General features: G+C 41.1%; 1 protein-coding gene across 4 annotated transcripts in view; it reads left to right on the forward strand.

The window, feature by feature from the left end:
- LOC112557597 (multiple epidermal growth factor-like domains protein 6) overlaps positions 1–25,571 on the forward strand; it is a 32,752-nt gene that overhangs the window by 713 nt on the left and 6,468 nt on the right. For 2 of the 4 annotated variants that reach the window (XM_025227560.1, XM_025227559.1), the window contains exons 1-7: positions 20,068–20,880; positions 21,549–22,027; positions 22,885–23,072; positions 23,386–23,517; positions 24,262–24,405; positions 24,524–24,658; positions 25,077–25,214. In XM_025227560.1, the coding sequence (XP_025083345.1) occupies positions 21,834–22,027; positions 22,885–23,072; positions 23,386–23,517; positions 24,262–24,405; positions 24,524–24,658; positions 25,077–25,214 (931 nt within the window). In that variant the 5' untranslated portion in view covers positions 20,068–20,880; positions 21,549–21,833. Of the gene's footprint in view, positions 1–67; positions 1,279–12,149; positions 12,261–12,557; positions 12,668–12,989; positions 13,098–13,323; positions 13,459–16,148; positions 16,287–17,145; positions 17,278–17,980; positions 18,113–18,925; positions 20,881–21,548; positions 22,028–22,884; positions 23,073–23,385; positions 23,518–24,261; positions 24,406–24,523; positions 24,659–25,076; positions 25,215–25,571 lie in introns of those variants that run through there. The other 2 variants (XM_025227557.1, XM_025227558.1) reach the window with 2 other exon arrangements.

The raw sequence follows: 25,571 nt of genomic DNA on the forward strand, positions 1-25,571 counted from the left end.
CAGTTTATAAAAAGTACTTGAAACAGTAAAATTTCCTCCTCTGAGCATTAAAAAACCCAAGCAAAGCTAGCAGAGTATATGGCATAGCAAGGAATTTGTTTCCTAAGGATATAGGCTTAAAGAGTCACAATTATTACAGTTTAGTTTTTTCCCCCTTGATCCTTATCTCTATTTATTTAATTTTTTTTACAGAATTTTGCTATTCTGGTAACAGAGAAAGGTTTGTGGAAAAGACAGCAAAGGCGCTGACGTTGAAAGAGATGAAGTGGACTGAGGTATCGCCAAAAAAAAAAAAAAAAGAGCTCTTTGGAAGCATAGCTGCGTGTGGGACTAACATTGGTCATTCGACATAAACGCTCGCAGAACTGAATCTTTAGATTCAGGCTGTGGATACCGCAACAAGGAAGGAAAGAAGAACAGGTGATCTCACGGTAGACAGATTCGGTCTCGCATCTGGCATTTTAAGAGGTTAAGCCCTGGGGAGAGTGTAATAGAGAAGATTGCGTGGCTCCATCTAAATCAACACTGCAGTTACGTCTGTTTCATGCTTTCCGAACATGCACTTTGGATTTTCACATCATGGAAACTACTTCTCCTCCTGCTAAACGGAATCACAGAGTCTGATCAGGATGGGCCAACGCATTCTGATCCTTGTTAGTCAATCACATCACACAAAAGAAATGCTGAGGAGGAAGCTGGAGTTCACTGTAGAAGAGCCAGTAGAAGCTTCGCTCGATCTACACTTAGCTCTTCCTGTAAGTGTGTCTGGCATATTTGTATGATGCAGAAACCGCATGGCCCTTCCAGAGCCTCTTTTCGCTTGTACGCGCAGCATCAAAGCACGTGCGAGCGCCGGCCCACCACCAGTGAGGCTGAGAAGCGTGCTCCGCTCTCTTTTACAGCGGCTGGTGGCTCAGTCTGAGTTGACAGAAGAAGCGCCAGGTAAAAACAGGAATGCGTATGCTCGTGCTAAACGTCTCATCATCAATGTGTTCCGTGGTTGTCAAGAAGCCTCCATGATGAAAACTATTTTACTTCGGCTTGTGAACCTGGAAATTAGACGCAAGTTTAAATCTGTTTGAAATGGAGCCAAACTGAATACAAATCTGAACCTGCAATTTTTAGTGGGTGAATTGCTGATCTGTGTTTGGTATCATTTTTGTTTCCTCTACCTGGAACATGAGGCACATGGACTCAGGTTTGCTTAGGTGTCGAGCACAATGAAGGAAAACCTACTTTGTCTGTGTTTCATTGTCACGCTGGTATTCATTGATACAGGTAAGCTACTGTTTTATCTTTCTAGGACAGGTTGCATGCCACATTAAAACCAGATTTGGATATTGTCTCTAAAATGACTGATGTATATTGTGTTGAATAATTTCTTACTTAACTGAGGGTGATCGAATGTTCGCAAAGTATAATTTCACAATTCTTCTTGCTAATAAAGGAGGGTTAAGGGAAATTGAAATATATCACTTCTTTTCAGCTTTAAAAACATAACAGTTTTATGTCACAATTGTCATCTTATTGACTTAATGGTCTATGATCTAATAGAAGGGTAGGTCAACAAAGACTTGAAAAGACTATAGTTTTATGTTACCTAGTCTTTCAAAACATCGGAAGAGCGCTTATTAAGGTTGTGTCAGTTAGAAGGAGAAGTATGGCTTCACGGAAAGCAATGTCTCTCCGTGATTTGGCAACTTTCTACATTGTTGGTCTGTCTCACCGTGAAATAGCTTTAGCTGCTTACTTGGCGTAAAACATCAACATGCACTAACCTCATTCCGCCATTTTAAAAAAGAAAGTAAACAGGAAAACAAAATCTAGTATGATTCTCTCTTGGAAGTGTATTTTCACTCACCCTTACAGTCTTGCACCGTCCCAATAATAACGACTGAACTGAACTGTCAAGTTCAAATCTCAACGGCACAGTGGCGAGATGACAGTGATTCGCGCACAGAACACTGTGCAGCCAGAAACATACATTGGAAGCAGGCGGCAAATACTGTTATGACTCACCCTAGAGCACTCGCCTAAAAATCCAATGTTATTAAGAACATTTGCTTCTCGGGAGAACTAAGAAATAAGAAAATATGACAACAAACAACGAATACTCTGATGAGCGAATCCAAGGCATAAGTCACATGAGAAAAACCAAAGAAGAGGGAAACAGAAACAAATACCAAGATAGTGCCAGAATTTTTGTCGTCCAGAAAAGAATTTGGAACTCAGTATTTATGAAAGAAGTTATATTTAGGGTATCTTTAAGATTTTGGCTGATTTGGTTAGGTTGGGTTATAGTATAGGTGTGCCCTCGCAACAGATTTTGGTCCTGTGGAGGTTCTACCCTGAAAGCGAACAATTCAAAGGGATCAGACGAAAATGAACAGAGCAATTGAGAAAGAAATTCGATGGAGAACAGAAGGTCTGCAAAATACTTGCTCAAGCAATTCTTCAAGTTATACAATAATGGAGTTTGAACCATCGACATAGGCAGGGTATATTCTAGAGATTGACAATCCGAATATCAAAGAAGCTTCTGCGCATCTCTGGGCCTGTTTTCCGAACTTGAACTGATAACCCTCAGTGCGCAGCTCGGAACTACGAAGTACGTCACTCGGGGTATCGATGCAGTAGAATCCCTGGGTCATTGTATGCACCTCATTAAGGTCGACCCTTAGCCTGCAAAACGCGAGACTTGACAGCCTTAGTTCTTCAAGACGATTGCCATACTTGAGGTGAAAACAGGTTGTTATTTCCTTCGCCTAACTGGCTAGAGGGTAACTCCTCCGTCACTTTTCATCTTGACTCGTCTAATAATGATCTGTTATACCCATTGATATGTTCCTGGATTGTCCGGACCATTTTATTTCTACTGCAATATCTGCGACATATTTTCATCACTTAGATTTTAGACCAGCGTCGATTTCAAACTGATTTATTTTTCTAGAAGGAGAAAAAAAAACGAACAAATGTTGAGGTAGTATTTCCGTTATTATTAGAATTTGAGCCTTTCTATGTAATTTTATTGATTATGTTTGCCTCTTATGGTTGTGAATTTATTATGATTCTGTATGCACTGTTTTTCTCAGTTTATATGATTTTGTTTATGTGAGTTTGCATACTCATTTTCAGGAATGTCACAAATCTCCGCGAAACTGTAAACAAGTAAAATTGCCAAGTTATGTCTTAGCACTAGAACTGGTATAGGCTCTGAATGTCTTGTTAAAAGCAGTGCAGTGCAAATTAGTCCACGAAGATCAAGCATTTCTTAGTCTTTGAAGATAAAAAGCAGATAATATGCAACTAATTATTACAGAGTCTAAAATTACTCCACAACCAAGCACTGGCAGTTAATGATCCCAATTCTTAATCACTGCTTCCAGTCTTCACCAAGTATTGCTAGTTAGACGGTTTCAGAAAAAGGACGTGTACTTCTTAATCAGCACAGCTTTTTGGCTCATAATGATTACAGGTTAAACTTGAGGAAGCAGCTTTAAATTATTTTCTTTTAAGAATATGATTTTTCTGAAGCAGAAGCTATCAAAAACGAACGTTCTTTGTAAAATAACGCTGAAAGAGCTGAAGAGAATCAAAGTGTCTTTGAAGTGATTGCTCATTCCTTTGAAGATACAGCTGCCAAAGGTCTAGAAGATCTGGGAAGAAGTAGGAGAGAGTGTCTCCAGTTACTTCTGGTTTGAAATGATAGCTTCATATAAGGAAATAATTAGGGCTGAGTGAATTTATGTTTATTAAATAATATATAAATAGGAATTTACATTATTTGCTAATCAAATTCCTTAAACTTCGGGCCCTTGAAATATGCGCGGGCAAAAAGCGCACGATAGGAATGTCTTGAGCAACGCTCTATCATTTTACACACTTTCTCTATCAAAAAACAACCAGCCTGTCCAACCTGCACCTAACATTATTAATGCTAGCTGTTAGACAACGTTTTAAGCTGAAAGACATCTGCGTTATTTATTTTGGATTAGGAAAGATGGAAATGCTGTTTCTGTGTGTTTGCAAGTTGTGTTCTTATCGAAATAGCTTACTGAAAAGTGGTCTTGGTGTAAATAATTTTTTATGGGATCCAAAACGGTATATCCTTAGTGTTATTGTACTGGATTTCGAAAAAGAGGAGCGTATATTTGGATGTGGGAAACCTAAGGTGGCAGTGGGAGAGAAGGCTGAGTGCGATACCAAAGTAAACTTTTGGTCAGATAGGTTGAAAATTCGAAAGAAGTGTTCGGCGAGATGGGAGAGAGCAAATAGAGGAAAGCGATATTTTCCATACTGCAAAATATTCTCCGTATTTGTAAACATTTCTTTAAGTATTTGCAATGCGATATAAAAAAAAGCTTTTATCTAATCTGTTTGCTTTGGACTTTAGACGCTGAGCAAAATATCAAAAAAAAATCACCTGTTCAGAATGTATCCTCGTTTATCCTGGCAAAATATACGACATTCAAATGCCTACATTCTATCCGCCCATGACAGTTACAGGTGTCACACGTTTGCTGCTGTCAAATTTTTCTCTGTCTGTAAATGATTCATCGTTTATATTTTTGTGATTTTGGGATTTCTTTGTGTCACGTGCCAAGGAAGATACGCTGTTCAGTGCGAACAACAATAAAAGTGTTTGTGCTGTTGAGTCTGCTTAAGGTTTACGAGCACAGACCGCATGCGAGAAGACATTAAAGGCCAACCTTGGAAAAGTTTCCAAATATAACACGACAGGAAACCTGTCTAAAATCCTTCATGTTCTTCAATAAATTCTGTAAACTCTCTTTAAAGATTGAAGAATAGTACAGAGGTATCTAGTGAATCCAGGTCGATAGCTGAAATGTTTATGGGCATCTGCAAAACTTACAGATAACAGAACTTTTACTGCTAACGTTGGGGAGATTAATGTCCCAAGCCTATTGCTAGGAGTGGCACCAGAAATGGAAATGGTTCCATTTTATTGATAAAAGAAGGACGATAGTTTACATGGGCTGTAGACCCCCCATCAGAGAAAGACGAATCTAAAAGCTTAGTAAAACGACGTGTGCTCACAGCTCTGTACATTACGACATTGCGGTTGACAGGTGGGTGGGAGTTAATCCACTAACAGCTTCCTAAGAGCATAAGCATCTACCGCCAACTATTTACCTTTCTTTTGCCAGGAAACCTAAGCTTTGTATCTTACGATGTAAACGTCCTCTTTCTGTGCGAGACCTCCCACTCTAGGGGTTATCACCCAGACTGCCATTTTGAAAATGTGACGTTCTGGCTGGACGCCAGGGCTGGCGTGTTTGAATGGTGTTAGATGATGCTTCCGATAACAAAAGCAACTGTTGTGGATGTTTCAGACTCTCGAGAACAAATTGGGCGATATGCTGCTGTCTGGTGAACGTTGACTTAAACTTTCCCGTTTTCCAAATCTGGCTGAGCCAATGCATGACTAAATACTGATATGAGAATGCATAGATAATAAGGTGTGCCTGCTTTCACGGTCGACAGACAGGAAAGGGAATGTATTTTTGCCAGTATTTCTATAGTCTGGACAATCTAGTGAAGGTTAATGTGTCCAAGCGGCTTGTTAGCAGTCAAGGCCGTTTTATCTCCCTTGGTTTTGTAAGCACCTGGAGTTTGCGAGTCCGGCAAGACGGCAAATCAGACAATAAAGAAGTTTAAAAAACCACAAAATCATTTTAGTTTATGGTATAGGGTATAGGTTATAGATTATGGTAAACTCAAGTTCAATATAATGGCTCGATCCATTCATCCATAACTGCGTAACAATCCTTTACGAACGCACATGCACACACACACACACACTCTCTCTCTCTCACACACACATACACACAAAGCAAAACAAACGATCAAACGGAAAGTGCACAAAAAAACAAGAGGAAAGATATTTTGGGAAACATTACTCACCATGCATTGAACAATTTTATCGTTGATCAAAGCATTGAGAATCTTTGTTAACAGCAACAGACTGGCGGTAGATTAAACAAATCGTGTAGCTTTTTTTCTCGTGGTTACTTTGAAACAGTATACATCCGGAAACACTTTGAGGGTCTCGAAGATGTGGAAATCTAAGGCGTAAGGTAGAACAATGCCTTGACTTTGCCCTTACTTCCCTCCACTACAAAAAAACCAAAACCTGATAATACCTTTCCCTCCAGTGCAAAAAAAACAAAAAATCTGATAATACCTACTTCAGCATGACATTGGCTTTATTATTATTACATTGCATGTCAGCAAGTTACTGTTGCAGAATACACGTTTTAAAACACACGAAAAGCGGCTGTGAACAAATCTCTCGCACCACGTGCTGTTCGCTACGATATCAAACTCCATATAACTCTCATGATGTCATCCTGGGACCGTAGTTATGAAACGAGGGTCAGTCGTTGCCCAGGGAAAACATGAGAAATTTAAGGACAAAATGGGGAACGCAAGGAGAAACTTCTGGAGTTATAAAGTGGTGTCCAGATCCCTGCAGATGTTTTACCCCGAGAGCCGTAGAACGGTGGCAATTAAAGGTGTCGGTACAGAAACATGAAGTAGTGTCCGCGGGGTCTGGACGCTGCTTTATAACTTCAGAAACAATAAGTTTTCCTTGCATTCTCCATTTTACCCTGGGGAAACAACTTACTCTCACTTCAAAGGCTCAAAAGACGAGGTGATTAATGAAGAAGAGTTGACATAGCTGAAGGTTTGATATGATACGGTGGCATTTTTGAAGACAGATTGATAGGATCTTGTACAGAAAGGTTTAAGACTTATTTCTCGGTGGTGCGTATGTGAATTGAAATGAGGCAATTTAAGGAAAAAAGGCAGGGGTTGTCAATTAATCCTGTTATTCGTGGGAATGTTTAGATAATGAGGTCATAAAAACCATAAAATTTCGTTCCAAAAGTTTTTAGCCTTCTACCGCAATATTTGTTGCAAAGAATATTAGAAGCAAAACTGAACACTTTATAACTTGCAAAGCAAGTGATCATTCATGGACTTTAAGGAAACTTTTAAAATATTGTTTGTGTGTAGTTTACAATTAAAAAAAAAACTCAGTGCTTATCCAGTTCTTATCCGGTTCAGGTTAGACAGGAATTTATTGTCCATTAGGCTCTAATTTATATTACATATTTGAGCATCAGCGCAAGCATTTGCTGGGGTGTAGATATATAATAAAGAGAATACAATTACCATTCCTGAAGTTCTGCTTCCTTGCCTTCTTTCCCAGAAACATTCTTGGCGGCAAATAAACCATCTCCTCTTATCATTCATCGTAAACAGGAAGCAACTTCTGCAATTTTGTTAATTACCTAGCACTTGCCCTCGTTCTTCTTAGAACATGCATGTCATGGACATAGTTCAGTGAGTGTAGGGAAACTGCTTTGGAAAAGGTTTATTTTTTCCTATGTTTTCGCATTGAAAAGTTAATTAAAGGGCACATTACTTAAGTGTCTTCTGTGGTACGTGCGTGCATAAAGGGGGTGTATTTGCGCGCGCATGATCTCTCATTGGGGATAAAGAATGGAGGAAGATTGGACACATGTAAGCGCTCAAGCATGCATCTGTACACACACACACAGTTTCTCTCTCTCTCACAAAACAATCGATCGAACAGAAAGTGCAAAGGGAAGAGGAACAAACAAAGGGCAAATAGAGATAAAGAAAGATGAAGAGAAAGGAAAGGAGGGGCAGAGAGTGATAGAGGCTGAAAATTGGTAAGACAATGTGAAAATGGCAAGCCGGTGTGCCTTTAACTCAGAGAGAAGTTATCATTGTAATCTTTGTTTTCCTCCCACAACGCACCCACAGATTGGCATTCTAAACGTATTTCCTCCCTTAGGTGCTCATCAAGGGAGTCGCCACATTAGAGGAAAGAGCTGCTTGGGGCGGAAAATATTTTTTGCGCAGGAAGGAAGCGCACTTCACCTAGTTATTGCCAAAGCACGTGCAAAATACAAATGCCAGCTTCCCAAACCCAACAGTAGCTAGGTATATGGTCATGAACCCGTCTCGGATTATTGAAGATGCGCACAAGACTGGAGGAAGACTGCATCCTACGAATGAGTCAGCTCTTTAATTATTCCTTACTACTGCAGTAAAAGTCTTTGTTTGGATCGGTAATGGCATGGAAGCCAATGGTCTGAAGTACATTGGATAATAGAATAAGAGATACTTTAAGCACTGGGGTATAAGAAACAATATGTGAATTAATGTCCGTGTGTGCACAGCTCATGAGTGAGTTAGTGAATGAGTGAAGGAGAGAGAAAATACATGTAACTTAAGTACGAGCGAGTAAGTTTTGATACTTATACGAGCGTCCTAGAGTCTGTTTACGTTTATAGAAGGATTCTTGGCACAAAGCCTTGAATGCAAGAGAAAGGGTATACAACTCTTTACTCCTCCCTAAAATATTTGCACAAAATGTTTCAAACATCTCAGCATAGAATAATCTGCCAGTGACAGGTTTGTAAACTTGTGATCGGATGTCATCAACAAATCAACAAAAACAGAAAGGAAAAATAGTCTTATGATGGTCAATAGGCCGTCTAGTTCTGCCTCTAAGACATAAAGAAAACACAGTACACAAAAAATACAACGATATCAGTTGATCGAATAGTGAAAGTCTTATTGCTTTAAGTGTCTGCTTTGGTAGTTAAGCCTTGTAACCGATCCTTTACAACGAGATTAAAAGAACACTCGATAACGTTCAAACATGTTTACGTGCAATATAATTTTTTTTACACGCCAGTACTTCCAGACTAAACTTTTATGTGGTTGTAGGGTTAGGACACTCATGTCACAATGAATTTAGTAGACTAAATGTTTTCTAGTTCTCATCCATACTATATCGTGATTGCATTACAGTAAAGATGATTAGGGTACTTTTAAACGTTTATTTGGGTACAATTTGTTTAATTGTTCACGTATATTTAAGACATCTTATAAAAAGATGTCAGATACATTCAATACCAGACGTGGTGTTGAACCAGAATCGCGCGCTTGTGCACACACGCATGCACTTGCGCAGAGACCTTCCCAAAGCAAAGCCACAAAAAAGAGAGAAGCACCGTTAAATTAGCTTTGCATTTTGTAGCACAGCAAATAAACCTTATCTTAAAATCTTTATTGGAGGCTGTTTTTACAGTATGTGAATGAATCGTGACTGCATCACATAAATCTGTCATTAGTAAACAAATGGCATGTTCCCATGTAGTCGTTCGGCTACCCTAGAATTTTATCCTAAGGCTGACCTGTTTCCTGTTATTTAGCAAGAGCTTATAAACAAACTTTCATCCTTCACACACACACACATATGCTCGAACGCATGCACCCACAAACAGAACCACGACGGACGCATGCATACAATGTGTGTGTATGATCGCGCGCGCATAAGCATGAGAGAGATCGACCAAGAGACGGGGAAGAGAAAAGAAAACATAAAAGCGCCCATGAGAAGGAAAGGAAAATAGCCCTACAGCCAACAGAGTGTTAAAAGTGTTGCATATCACAAATATAACTTGCTAGAAGGAAAATCAACCTGGTTCAGGTTAACAGACGCTTTTTTAGTGGATGAAAAGCCTGTGTTTCATCAAAGAATCGCAGGTGACCGAAGAAATACAATCCCCTTTGCATGATGGCAAGAATGATATTGTTGAGTGGTGTATTGAGTGGCTCAAGAGCTTGATGCGATGTTTAGCTCAGTGCTGTTTGTTTACGCCCTTTGCAGTTAGCAGCCCTGTTTTATTTCTCGTCGTCTTAGATGTGGGAGAAAGTTTGGAGTGTACCATCTGTTTGGTAATCATTGTGTCTGTTGTTGGTAGTTAACAGTCGCGAAAAACGAGTTTTTTGTGATCATGTATTGCCTGTGTTGGTATCTGTGCGCGTATTAGACACGAAACAAAGACAGCGACGAAGCATTTGAAATTTCTTATGATCCTTTCCCTCCTTCTCTCGTCTTTTTCTCCTTCTTCTCGTTCTCTTTCTTGCTCTCTTTTGGGTTCTCGGAGCATATTGGGTCTCTCTGATTGAGTTTGGCCGTCTGAAATAATGGTAGACTGACTGCCTGACTACGAACGGACGGAGCAGCGAGGCAGACATTAAACTTGCTAAACTATGCCCATGTCAGATGGTTGCGCACGAACAGCTTGCTAATGATGTAGCCGTATTTACACACGGTCTATTAAAACTGCAAATTCTTTCACCCAAATGGAACCATCCCATTTCCACCCCCCTCTCCCAGTTTCTGAACCTTGTGTCGTTCCATAACCACAAAAGCACTTAGTGGCAGGTCATGTTCTGATCTCACGACTAAGGAGAGCACTTCATTGCTTCTGTGCATACCTTTCTGTTGATTAGAACCATGTCTGGCTGGCCCCAGGGAGCATGCACAGCTCGTTGCTCCACTCGGTGTGAGTCTAAAAGAGCGGTCGTAGGCGGTACTCATCTACGTGATGAATATCTGCATAAAACCTTCCTGATGGGAAGACGATGGAATAAAAAGTTTAGTTTTTTCTTAGGGCGTAAATTTAAAAACGCTAGTTACATAGGCGTTTAAGGAAATGTGGAGTGTGTTCTTGAATTGCAATACTTCAAAATAATTAAAAAAAATTTTTTTGACAAAACTAAGCCTCATCTACTTTAATCTCCAAATGCACCCCAAAGCAAAATGTTTATGTAGCGATTAAAAGGAATATTGTCAGCTTTTACTTTTAGTTTTTAAAGTCTTCTAATCTTGTATTCACAGATATTGAGGAGAAAAGATAAAAAAATCACTAACTTCAGAAGTTCGAAAGTTTTTTTCACTTTTGGAACTGGCAAGCTATATTGTACATTTTACACACAACGCTCGTTAATGTGTGAGCGTGTGTGCGTGCGAACGTGTGTGTGTGTGTGTGAGCGAGAGAAAGAGAAACAGAAAGAGAGAGAGATCCGGATAATACGTCAATTCGAAACAGGATGCTGATTTCAAGAGTAATATACTTTTTTTCTGAAAATGAAAACACGTGTTGAAGACATAAATTTCGTTTCTTCAGAAAACAATAATAAACAAAAATCCCCACAACTTCCCTCCCTTTGAAAAAACAAAGGTGGATTTAGTACAGGAAGGTGCGTCACAGGATTTCAAACAAATTTGTTCTAGGGTGCGTTCTCTTGTCGGACAAGACTTCTTTTTTCCATTGCCTGGATCTTTATTTGTCTGTTGAAATATCCGACTGCAGCTTCTGGTTCAGTTCCAGATTTCGAAGTTTGAATCAATCTTTGTAAACGCGTTGGTTTCTCAAGGTCTTTTAGCATCGGTATATCTGCTTCTGTGCAGGAACGACTGGTTTAATTTCCACAGGCACTTTCTGATGAGCACTTCCCGCCTTCTGCCTGCAGTGAACATGCCGGGATAAAAGCAAACAAACCAAAGTATTCCTTCTGCGCTTCACTTTGAAGTTCAGAGGAGGAACAGTCAAGAGATGAAATCTCCTTTTTCTGCCAGTCCAGATGATTGTGCTCAGAAACAAAACTTGTAAACCAGTCGAACAGACAGCCTATTGACGGTCGATTTCAAAAGTGAAGTGGGCATAACTTAGCCCGATCTGTTCTTCTGATGAGCATGAACCCGGAGAGACACACATAAAAGCAGACCATACGGGCACATCCATGGACTTGTATTGATGGACTGATGTCTGTATGCCGAGACTCACTCTTCGGACCTCTTGCGAAGTGATCCACTGTTAGTCTCGGCGAGCCGTAACAAAGATGTGAATAAACCGGAAATCATGTTGTCTAATGCCTCATTTTAGTAGTTAATCTGTAATGTGAATAAACCGGAAGCTATGTCGTCTAATACCTCGTTTTAGCAGTTAACTGGAAAAAAAAATCGTCTGCCAGCAGTCCAAGGATATTAGTTCGTGGGCACATGCACACAAAGAGGCGAGCAGAAAAGGTATCATGGGTAGGATGGAAGAAAGAACACGTGAGACAGAAACAGCCAAGATGTCTGCGCCGAACTTTGCCTGACGCTCATCAAGAGGTTATTGTTAAGCATGCTGTATTTGTGGACACTTTCCATGTAACCTGAATGAAATTCGAAGATTTTTAACAGCATGGATTAAAAAGAAAACGAAACATTAACTTTTTTTAATTTGCAGTCGGAAGTTTTTGCCAGAAGGACCAGTACCGCTGTCCTAATGGAACATGCATTCCGCTCAGCAAGATTGGCGACGGTGAAATGGACTGCGAGAATGGAGTGTATGATGAAAGTAGGTCCCAGTGCTGTAGGCTTTACTGCTAATCATACTAATAAATAAATAAAACTGATATTATTTGAAAAGTTAAATGACTTGAGTGATTCGTCACTGGTTTGGGATTTTTAAATTGAAGCTTTAAGCTGTATTTTGTTCTAATTGCATCTTTAATGTACACTCACGTAATATGTGTATTTAATGCAATATTTCAGGAATGAAACCAAAGGGTAATCTATCGCAGCGCAGTAGCATTATTTACTTTTGGAACACCATGCGTTGCATTTATGAAAAGGAGATTTTTTTTTTGAATAGCTGGACCAGTGTGCAATGTCACGGAAGTGCAGTGTGCAACAAGCGGCAAATGCATACCACGTGCAAGGTGGAGGACGGGGTTGCCGACTGTGAGGACAACTCTGACGAAGGTTTGTTTCACGAAGATTAAAACACTGATGTTATTTCTGATGATGACGACGACGATGACAATAAGATTAGCAACTACTACTTCTATAACACATTTTTCTAATTCGTAGTGACCTTTAGACAATCGTCAAATGAAACGAACGTTCAGAGAATGTCACTTGATACTGAACTGCTGACACAACAAGCGCATAACTGCAGAAATATTCATCTACATAATTACTCAACCCATACAGCCATATTTACAAGAGGGAAGTTGTGGGGGATGAGGGAATTAATGACAAAACAAAGTTTACAAAAATGTAAGGTTCATTTACTTGTTCTCAGTCAAGTACCCTTGCCCAATTGGAGAATTCACCTGCTCTATATCATATCGGTGCATCCCGTTAACAGAACTGCAAGATGGGGTCAAGGACTGCATAGAAAGTAACGAAGGTATGTGTGACACTCTCCAGAAAATACTGGAAAAACTGAAAAAGTATGTAATATATTTGAAAGAGAGCAGCACAAAATGAATGATAAAATACAACTTCGTAGCACATCATTCCTTTTATAAATGGCAGAGAACAGAGAAAGATAGCCTAGAATATGGATACTTCCATTGTAATGAAGATTAATTTTTTTTTTTTTTTTTTTGTTAATCTTCTGTTTCTTACTTCAGTTGTGACGCTTGGTGAAGCCTGCGAAGAAAACACGCATGCTTGCCTTGCCCATGTCAACAATTCGGAATGTCGCCAGGGACACTGCCAATGTTTGACGGGATACCGTGAAGTGGGAGTTGACCAGTGCATACAGCGTGAGCCTCTGACCCTCAGTGTAGGGTGCTTGTTTTACTTATCTCCGGTGTTCTTGAAGGTCTCCTAGCAGTGGGGTGCATTGTTTTTCCTAATGGTTGGGTAAAGCTCAGAGTAAAATACAATGTCCTTAAACCTGAATGAATGCATTTCTGTTTTTCAGCTACGCCTACAAGTATGACAACGCACAAAAAAGTCATCTACACAGACATCAGAATTGTACTTGGATACGATTGCGTTCTGAAAGCTTCAGCCAATGGGAGAACTGGGATAATGTGTTAAAAGGGCGTATCTACGAACGTGATGCCATGATTGTGACTTCTTATGTGCATGTTGTAGGTGTTAATCTCAAGAATGGAATAGTGTATTCAGCCAGATTTGGGGAAATTATATCTTGCACTGGGCTTTACCTAATTATTAGAAACAAATTTTGCACCCCACTAGTCCTTTAAGAACATGATAGAGTGAGACTTCGCACTTCGCACGTTGAGATTGCACAGACGAGGAGGCGAACTGGTAATAAACTGCGCGAAGGAAATGCATTTGTTAGGAAGATGAGAGAAGGGACTGAAATAGATCTTTACCGATGAAAAGAAGTCATCAGAAAGAGTTTCAGAACAGAGGCAAAGATCTGCCGAATTCCAGTCCTGTCATAACAGATGCCAAATACTGAAGAAAAGAGGAGTTGACAGCTTGAGAAATATACACATCTTGTAGACTTTTAGAAACCAGATGTAGTGCAATCCGTCGGACGCCGAAAACAACTTTTACTTCTTCAACAAACAGATACTTAAAATTAGGACCGACAATAAACCGCGACACAAACATTAGCTCTTAATCATTTCACTTTAACGAAACCAGTTATCTATACACTAAAAGAAAAAAAAATCGTTCGTAGTGATGTTTGTATAAAAATATGAGCAGTAAGCATAAATCAATTTTTAATGCCTCTCAGAAAAATTCTATGACAGTTTTCTGACACGTTGAAAGTAGTTTGCTTGTCCGAAAAGATAAACTCTATGGATTACATTAACATCTTTGTATGTTTTGTTACTCAAGTGTGCGTACGGGCACTTTTAACACTGTACGTGTGGATCACTAATATTATAGGGAAAAAATAGGTTTCTATTTTTATCTTAAAACAACTATTTGACTTCTTTATCCATGTACTTTCTATGGTGAATCTTCTTCTTAAACGAAATTTGCAGTATTCATGCTTGAACAGAAGCATACATACTGCCAGATCATGTCGTAATTGGCCAACAGTTTCTTATAATGGACAATCGTGTTTTTTATTTATACTGCTTACGGGCAGACAAAAGTCCTCTCAGTGAGGAACCTGCGGGAGCAAGGTGATACCGGGTGGAGCCCACTTACGCCTGAACGTCGTAAATATGCTCATTATCTACATTTGCACGTGCTGTGGCTTAGCTCGTGGGTTTCCTTAACTCCACCGACGATTAGGCCAGAAAGGACGTATAAAAGGAAGAGCCAAAAAGGGGAGAGAAGCCGGTAGCGCAAAAAATCTGTTTACAAATTACGCCTTGCAAATCACCTTCAGGTAACGAAGGAGAATCGTGAGATATAGCTTCCACTCACCCACCCCTAAAATCTCCCAGACACGTTCTACTCGCGTGAGAGATCGAAACATATCCCGCCAGGTATTTAGAAGACCTCAAGTAGCAACGCAAACACGAACCTTCTGGTGTCAGTTTGTATGCGACGTCTGTGTTATGTATTTACAAGAAACGGTGCAAATGACAGAATATTGTTTCTAGGTCTTTTTTTTCTAAGACAAAAAGCTTCCTGTTACTAAACGCAAACATTCTATTCGTGAGTTTATTCCAGGGTTAAACGCTGTCTTTATGTTGCTTATCTAATAAAACTGTTATCAATAAATCGGCTCTGACGCGAATTCGCAGGCCATTTACAGAGAACGTTTATAAAACCGTAGTTAAGGCCCTGCTGTTAAACAAACCAGCGGCTTAGATTGTACACAGTGCTGTAGATCAACTGTAAGCCTCTGTTGTGTGATTTGTTTACCAACTTGCTAAAAGAATATATCTGTAGAGAAACAGTGGTGTATTTGACATTGGGAAGTCTTGGAAGTCCGGTTACACATGGATTAAAACGTTCGTCCCTAATACAGCTAAGATAGGGTAACTTGAATTAAAATCTCTTGCACGTAGCACCTGCTTACAGTACAGGCTGCTTAGCCCTGATAAAGCCTTGCTTGGTGGGCGTAGAACACCAACTAAGAAATACTTGACTTCATGTGGTTCTCTACAAATAACATGATTTACCCACGGTAGTTAAATCCGATTGAAATGCAGTTTGCAAACTATACTTTTCTAGAAGTTTCAACATAATAAAGGGAAAGGACATAACTTGTTTTTAGAGATGTATAATCTATAATGTATAATCAGAGAGACATAACTTGTTTTTAGAGATGTATAATCTATAATGTATAATCAGAGACGTCATAAATTCTCTATCTGTTTCCCCTTCATTTTGAGTCCTCACATGCATATGGTTTGTTACTATAACATTTATTTAATTCTTCTTTGTGATTTTATTGTCAGTCTGTAAGTGCATTAGAAGCGCTGGTAATATAAGTCATCCATACGAAAATACACACACGTATATATAAATATAAAGAGTAGATGTGACAATCGTTTTCTTCATCTCGCAGGTAAACTGGGGGATGAATGTTCTTCGGACATTGATTGTTTACTGGCCTCGCCAAGCGCCATCTGCCACCCAGTGTCATTTGTGTGTTCGTGTCCTATTGGTGCCATGACCCTTGACCTGGAGTCAGGCTGCCAGACTAGTGAGTACTGCTCTCTTGGGCCAGCCTGGCAGCAAGCCTGTAGCCTTTCCGCCCATAACCTTACACCTAACTCGACACTACCCGGATGATCCCAGAGTGAAAGCTTCGCATAGGTACTCACAGGCTTGACACGAGAAGCATTCTCAGCCTTGTTACTGAAGGCTAAGTTACTAAACTGTTTGACTTTGTGAAACATTTATATTAATTTTTAAACTAAATTGTCTTCCATTTGTCATCTCCACAGCAATTTATTGAATGTTATCTCCAGTGAGGACGCTTGCAAATGACTGTTTTCATGCTCCTTACATTAGCAAAGACATCCTAACTGGCTTTTATTCCCTTAACCTTGCTAAGATCATGACATTAATACTTTTTCATTTTTAATAATTCCGTATCAGTTTTCCTAAAAATGTTTTACTTACACTATTCGAGTTGCTTTTAAAAATAATATCTAAAATCGTTTGCTTTCACAAACTTAACAGTTGAAATACTTAACTAATTTATGGAAGCATGCTGTTTCTTTCACTTACAGCATTTTCTCAACAACTAATATGACAATTTTCGTTTTCAGGCAGCATGCTCAGTTCCACAAGATGTCGTATTAAATCATGTTAATAAATGAGTGATTTTGGTATTTTTTTTTAATCACAGGTGGACGTGACATATTTGGAATAAACCTGACCCTTTGCATGCTAGAAACATTAAAAATGATTAAAATAATACTGGCTTAACTATCTTACTGTCTTGTTCCTTAACTTTTGATTTTATGGTATGTGATTTGATCTATTTTTATAACGAAAATATTTTATCCTTTTGACTTCGTAAGTCTTAAGTGTCGTTACGTTATTTTTGTTTGCAGGAAAAATTGGCGACTTATGCAAGACAACCCCAGACTGCGCTGCCGCAGTGACCTCTAGTGTTTGCCAGGACGCAGCATGCATGTGTCAGACAGGCTATGAATCCGTCGATAATGGCACGGCCTGTGCTAAGCGTGAGTAATACTTAGAAAAGTATAAAGGAATTTTTTCATCCCACCATTGAAATACGAAAAAACATCTTTTCAAAATTGTTTACAAGCCCCATCAGTGAAACTTTTGTCAATTACTCTTGATGTGAAAATGGACTGCTTTGGACGGTTAGACAGAGGTTCCTAGCTTTTGGGTGTAAAGAATTATGTGTATGGGAAGGAGGTGTAGGTGTAATGAACTCCTTTGTCTGGAGCAAATGAGCGTCATACTTTTTTGCTTCTTCTTTTTGTTTTTATTCTTGCTGTTGTTCTTGTTCTTATTGTTCTTCTTATGATGAGGATGATGATTGATGATGATAATGATTATTGTTATTAACAACATTCGAATAGGTCTCATCGTTAACCGGAGTTTGTTTGCTTCGTCACACACTCACCCACCCTCCAAAGCACGCACTCACACACAATAAGACATTTATTATATTTTTCTACGTGATTTAACGCGGGAGAACCAAACACGTACAAACACCGGTTGGTTTACAAAACTAATAAGTTTCAGATATCACGTGACCCGATCTGCTCTGAGGAGAGAGGTACTTCGGTGTGCGCAGCCTTTTTATCACAGATGCCACATTTGCCCAACGCGATTCGTTCATTCTTTATCTGCCTCAGATCACAGATAGTCTTCTCTTCAGCATTATATCTTTGTAGTGATATCTCTTCCAAACAGGCACTGTGGGCAGCAAGTGTTTGCACGACCTAGACTGCACGGCTGCCATTTCCAATAGCAACTGCTTCAACAGAAGCTGCATCTGCCGAGTGGGTTTCTATTCTACAGAGGACAGCAAGGATTGTCTCCCCCGTGAGTCACGCTCATCTCCGAACGAGAAATCGCCTTTTAAAATGTGGATTAAAAAACTTTAAGGGATGTTAAAATACTTTTGATTTTCTTTAAAACGTTAGCTGCTAGTTTTTGAAAGATATTAATAGATTTTTTTTCTTTCATTCTATCCTCTGTGCTGATTTACACGCATGGACATTCATATTCACATCCACCCATATACATTCTATTCTGGCGTTCAAGTATTCTTACACGTGTGTTGGTGTGGATGCTTGCTAGTTTACACCCACGTCTGGAACCAAACATCTTGCGAGAGATCACAAAGACTCTGCAGATGAGCCGTAAAAGGACGACGAGCGTTGCACTTAGGCTGGTCATTAAAAAGCGAGTCCTGGTAGTAAAAACACAGAGCCACTAAATTAATGCCAAATGATAGATTCTTTTGAGCGTGCTCCCACAACCAAGTAAAGGGTTTTATGTCCACTACCCTTCACCTTATATCCAACGCGTCCCCTTGAAGTGTAAATGTACTCCGAGGCAAGTAAAAGCTGTTTTGTCATATCTCACAGACTTCTATGATCTCTGATAGAGGTCTAATAGTATATACTATATAGTCACTGGTCTTGATGAAGTAAATATAAATGGGGATATAAATTCACCAAACGTAATGCCAAAGTAACATAAAGTGTAGCTCTGTAATGCATCCTTCCTAATTGTAAAGTTGATTGAAACCACGTTGGGTGTATTTTATTCTTTGCGTCTTCTGAACATTAACAAACGAACAGACATTACCTTGACAGTTCTTACTTCAATATATTTTCTTTGTGGACTCAGGTACTCCAGGCTTCGCTTGTAACAAAGACAAGGAATGCAGCGCAGGTGTAGCTGGGACAGAATGTCACAAGGGTGTGTGTCGATGTCGATTGGGCTTCTACTTCGTCCAGGACCTGCTGCAGTGCGTGCAGAGGCAGATTGGCGACAGCTGCCAGCGTCCCAAAGACTGTGCCGTCGTCATTAGCAACAGCTCTTGCCGTAACGGTACCTGCAGGTGCCTGCCTGGCTCTTATATTGACTCCACGGGCCAGTGCATCATGCGTCGCATCGGCGATTACTGCGTCACTTCCGCTGATTGTGCTGACGCTGTGCCCCATGCCACCTGCACGACGAGGGAAAAGAAGTGCGCGTGCCGAGAGGGCTACAGATCCGAAGCGCGAGGCACCGCTTGTGCTCCTCGGGTACTGGGAGACCCCTGTCAAACCCACAAGGACTGCAGCGCCGTCATTCCGCGGTCCCACTGCCACAACCGCCTCTGCACTTGCGACTCGGGTTTCCACGCGCCCGACGGTGTGACATCATGTCACGCCCGCCGCGTGGGTGACTCTTGCCGCGTGCACGCCGACTGTTACGACGCCGTGGCTGCCAGCAGTTGCATGTCCGGCAGCTGCATTTGCGACCCCGGGCGTGAGTTGGCGTCCAACCTCACTGCATGCCGCCCTAGGAGGGTCGGGTACAGTTCCTGCTCGCAGGACTCGGACTGTAACTTGTCCGTCCCGTACAGTGCATGCGTGAACGAGAGGTGCGCGTGCAGAACAGGACATGTCAGTCGGGAAGGTGGTTCCAGATGCGTCAGGCGTCGGTTGGGCGACCGCTGCGATACCCACGACGACTGCGACGCCGCCATCAACGGCAGCGTGTGCACGGCCTCGCGCTGTGCATGCCCGGTGGGATACCGCTTGTCGGACTCAGCGGATGAAGCTGACAGTGCTGTCGGGACAGAAAAGCCTAAGAAGATCAGCACCACTTCACCAAGGACACGTGACGTCACGCGTCTCCCAGCGCAGGCTCACTGCCGACCTCTTCAGGAAGGAGATAGCTGCGATAAGGACGAAGATTGCAAGGCTCTGGGACACGGCGGCTGCTCAAACGGCACATGTAGGTGCTTTCCTGGTTACCACGTAACCGTACTGACACCTTGACGTGCAGGGTGCGAGAGATTGGAGAATCTTGCAGCAGCCACGACGAGTGCTCTGCCGTCGGGTTTGCGACCTGTACCGACAATAAATGCACGTGTTTGAGAGGCTACGAGATGGTGCATGCCGTCGAAAACATTCATGTCTGCAGGCGGAGAGCGCTGATGTCACCCTGCTTCCACCACGAAGACTGCAACGAGGCCTTCAACCACAGCTACTGCCTCGACAAACTCTGTTCTTGTCAGACCGGCTACGAAGCTGATCTGATAGACAACCGCACGTGCAACTTACGTCACGTTGGAAGCGCGTGCGTAGCTGACGTCGACTGCCAGGCGGCGGTGAACGACAGTCGGTGCGCTGACGGAGCGTGCGCGTGCAAGGCTGGACATCGCGCGGAGATGGGAGGAACGACGTGCAGCAAGGTTAGGATCGGAGAGACAACGTGCAGTAACTCCGACGACTGCAACGCGACTTTGGCCAACAGCTACTGTTCCGTCGAAGTCTGTCAGTGTCTTCCCGGTTACAAGACCAACGACGACCGGGACGAGTGCACACTGAGACGCCTACACGACGAGTGCCATCTCGACCTAGACTGTCGCAGCGCCATCGCCGATAGCGCATGCGTGAACGGAAGTTGCCAGTGCACCTCAGCTTACTACTCGCCGAACAACAGCACTTGCGAACGCAGGCGCATGGGCAGCAAGTGCTCCGTGGACACTCAGTGCCAGGAAAGCGTTGCCATGAGTGCGTGCATGAACGATACATGCAACTGCGTATCAGGCTACAAGCCTGAAGACAATGGTTTAGCATGTCTTCGCAGTAAGTTGATGCAGCTATCAGGGGTCCTTTTGTATTTTTTATCTGTTTTTCTTTCTTTTTCCTTCTGTTGTTTCCTTTTTCATACATTACTCTATAACGTCTTCAATCGCGTCTCAGAACAGTGAATAAGTTGACGTGTGATCTTGCCATTTTCCATTAGGTCTAATCGCCTTAGCTTTCAAGGCTGGATTGAATGTACTTATGATGTTCCTGATTCGATAAAAGCATTATGTTTTAATTCCTGTCTTTAAGTAATAAAATGGCATAATTTCGTCTACTGCTCCACACAAAGGCATTTATATGTTACCTAATTAAAACATAAAGGTTCACGATGCTTCAGCGTAATAATTTAATTTAAACAACGGAAAGAAAGCATTTCTGCATTTTTTTCTCATTCACTTCTCTCTCCATCTAGTCTGTATGTCTTTTAAGAGATCAGAATATTATTCCATAAAGAATCTGCTACTTTAGATAAGCTGGTTGCAACGACACATTTGATGTTCTAATTTTAATATATCAATAACGGCGGGGAGCTAAATAAAATAGAAACAAACAAAAAAATGCACAAATAGACATATAATGTGATTTAAAAATAATGTTTGCAATGTCTATGTTCCTATGGTCACCTGTGAGTTTTTGACAATGGGCTTTATTTTAACTCTCTTAAGGAATAATCAGCGATGCCTGTACCCTGGAGGCCGACTGCGCAGATGCTGTAACAAACAGCACATGTTACCAGAACCAATGCGCATGCAAACAAGGATACCAAGTGGAAAACCAGAACCGTAGCTGTACGCTACGCAAGATAGGAGACAACACGTGTAGCAGCCTGCTCGACTGCAGCATGGCGATAGCCAACAGCGAATGCGAGGAGGGCAGATGCGTGTGCACGGTAGGGTACCACCCGGCCCACGACCTTGCCAGCTGTAACCGCAGGCAAGGTGGGCGACCCCATGTGCCTGCTGCCGCGTGACTGCAGCGCCGCCATCGCCAACAGCACGTGCCAGGAGAAAGTCTGCACGTGCATTGCCGGGCATGAAGCGAACAGTGACTTGACGGCATGTTCCAGGCGGAGGGTGAACAGCACTTGCACCACTGCTGTAGACTGCATTGCTGCATTTAACAACAGCATTTGCCTGCAGGGCAGGTGGGCAAACTGAATTTTAGAGAAAACCCACATCAGCTAGTATCTCTCTTTTGAACCTCTACTATTCTTCAGCTTAAAAGTTGAATAAATGTTGCTGTTTGAAACATCAAGTACAATGTAACATCATCGGATCAGAAAATCCTTACGGTTTTATAAGTACCATTACGAGCCAGACAGGTCTACAACAGCTACTTCCATCTTAACATCGGTCATAGATATATTAAAAGAGGCATGCGTATGTAAACTTCATTTTTCCATGCAGTGAAAATGAACGTAAGGCTATGATGGATAACAATTTAATGGGCAGTTAATCGTTAATCACTTCAGGGGACAACTGACTAACAAATAAAAGCGTTAAAGATTAGCAAATAAACAGCACAAAGGTAGCTCTACAACTTGCAGGTACTTTCCATGAAAAAGCAGTGGAAACATGTCGAAAGCTCCAGTGAGCGCTACTTGTCCCTGAATGTATAGGTTTAGTATTCCTTCTACCTCGAAAGATGTACATGAAGAAGGATATACAGGTGCATATACCATTGGAACTTTGAACCAACGGAATCTTATAAAAAAAGTTTTTTTGAACTTGTGTAGCCACATATCTTTTCTTTTATGGGATTTTTTCTTTTCTTCCTCTTTTCATAACCAAAAGAGAAACTCATACCTAAACAGTCAGAAAGAGAGTTAGTTTTGTTTGTGAGAAATCAATGAATGTCTCGTTTATTTTTATTTATGCTTAACGTGTTATTATTTAAACTTTAACTATGCTTTTATGTACTGTGTTGTAATACTGTCTGTTAAGTTCCACAGTTTATTAAAAAATAACATGCCAATGCACTCTTATCATGGCCTGTGTGCAGATGTGTCTGTCATGGCGGACATCGCCCGACTGATGATGGGATGGGATGCGTCTTACGTCGTCTTGCTGACATGTGCACCGTGGATGAGGAATGTGAGCTAGCCGTCCCCTTCAGCATTTGTAATGAGGAAGAATGCCAGTGCCTGTCGGGCTTTCGTGGAAATTTGACAGGAACGGAATGTATCAAGCGTGAGTGTCTCATCATGGATAAAAGTTGATTCCCTAAACTCATTGTGAGGATTGAAGGATCTATAGCTTTGTCTTAAGAATATCATGCATTTGGTTTTGAATTTATGTAAAATGAAAGCAATTCACATCTGTCGTCACGCGAATGTAACAGACTGTGTTGTAAGCTTCAAACAAAAATTCTAGCCAATAGTTAGCCTATATTCTAGGATTTGTAAATGTCCTGATTATAAAATCTGAAGACTCGTCTTTGGGATTCACTCTGCTTCGCCATTTCGTTAGGTGGATGCACATTTATTATTATTATTATTTACAGGCGTTATTGGAGAGCTCTGCTGGACGGACTCAGACTGTTACGATGCCATTTCACATGCCGTGTGTCATGACCAAAGCTGCGTATGTGAGACTGGTTATGATGTCATAAACAAAAACACAACGTGTGTCAAGCGTGAGTATTCACTTGACATTATTCTTCTGACTTATCCCGCTGTCCAACCAGCAGAACTAGTAGCAACAAGCAAAATGTTCACTTTTCACTTTCATTACAGCTGTGGCCTGCAAGACGTCGATACTAGGAAACAAGAGGAGAGCTGAATTAGACTAACAAAAATATCTGCCATTTCATGCAGGCCTTTTTCACAGGTTGTAGCAGGCTGGGATGAAGAACGTTGTGGAGCAAAGGCATCTGGTTTATTGTTAACCTTTTTATTTCGTGAACCATGAGGTAACTGTGCATCTTTGTGAACAGTGTTGTAATATTTAATTATCTTAAGATAACCGGAAAAGTCTCGTGGACGAATGAGCTTGTCTTTGTGGGAACAAAGACTCAGTTGCTGACTGAAATGTGTAATTACTGCCTTTCATAATCAAGCATGTCCAATTACTCACTTGGCTTTACTATGTACAACTTTTACGTCCAGATGATGTCTACTAAAATAACTGTTCAATACTGTTCACAGATGTTCATGGTTAAAGCCTGGTTTATTTCCGCTTATGTTGTGAAAGCAAACGGTAATGTCTCTCTCGTTTGATGGTTCTCCTTGAAAACAGGTTAGAGATTGATAATGGTCTTTAGTACTTTTCCCTAGCTTCCCATCATGCACAGAGACATTCTGGCTCCTCGCTGAGTTGTCTGTAGGGACGACTGAGTGCGGGCCAAGCGGTGCATGTGTCTCGAGACTGTTGGTTGCAGGTCCACGTCTTCTGGGTGAGCGCTGTCACTTTCAGACTCAGTGTTCCGCCAACGTGCATCCCGTCAGCTTCTGCGCGGCGGACGGAACGTGCAGATGTCCGGAAGGTTATTACGTCACAAGAAACAGGACTACATGCCAGCCGTGTAAGTGCTATGCTTACAAATTAACGATAAGAAAAAAACCGCTGTATGTAAAGTTCAGAAACGCAACCAGTTGTTAGTAACTGCGTTTAACAAAATTCATGCTTTTGACTGTCTGCAGTCCCATCCTACATAGGTGGTCGATGCGAGATGGGAGATCACTGCCGTAAACTAGCCCACAGCACGTGCACAGAAAGTCACGTTTGTGACTGCCAGCCGCAGTTTTTTCCCTTGGACAATGCCACTTGTCAACCATGTGCGTATCTCTTCAAGTTCACTTTTAAAGCTCATTTGAATGGGTGCAATTTTTTGATAAAATCTTTATGACAGAATAAAGCTTTCGGCAACTACTTTTTTCCCTTTGTCATATTATCTGCATTTGTCATATTTGTCATTGACGATGACGAAACATTGTTAAAGCAGATGATTTATGACTATGGAGTTTAACTGCATAGGCTCTAGTTTCATTGCCAGTTTTCAAAGGCCATTAGAATTGTTTTCGTAGTCTAGAGCGGCGGAAAATTTTACGACCATACAGGAAATCTCTAGTAATGGGATGCCCGTCCCATCCTGTTGACGATAGTATGAATATTAAAGGGTAGTTATTAAAACGTTTATTTATTTCAAATCGGAAAATGTCCGGAAGCCGCCATAATTTCGTTTTGCTGTTGTAGACCCGCTGCGCCTTGGAGAACCATGTCTGACGTCACACCATTGCAATTCATCGATGCTCCAGACGGAGTGCTTGCAGAACAATTCTTGCGCATGCGTGTACGGATTCGAACCTCAGAGTGAAAATGTCTGTATTGAAAGTGAGTCTAGAGGCTGTTTTATTCTTTGCAACAAAGCTTTTCACAAATAATAACCACAGTACATCTCGTTTTATGAACACGTATAGTTTTCCACGCTTATTGGAACGTTTTCGAGGGGGGGAAGGGGATGGAAGCTCTAATTTTTGTGTAATGACTTGCACGAAACAAGTATTACTTAATGACGTTCACAATCATTAACAATGATTAACTGTCCTAACAAATAAATATTACTATAACTGTGTAATATAACATTTGACAATTTTCTTATCATAACCACGGACATTCTTGAAAGTTTGTGTCAAGCTACCTGAAATAACCACACATTTTAGTATTGCTTGTTTTGCATAATTATTTTCC

The sequence above is a fragment of the Pomacea canaliculata genome, linkage group LG2, assembly GCF_003073045.1.
Source record: "Pomacea canaliculata isolate SZHN2017 linkage group LG2, ASM307304v1, whole genome shotgun sequence".
Lineage (NCBI taxonomy): Eukaryota > Metazoa > Mollusca > Gastropoda > Architaenioglossa > Ampullariidae > Pomacea > Pomacea canaliculata.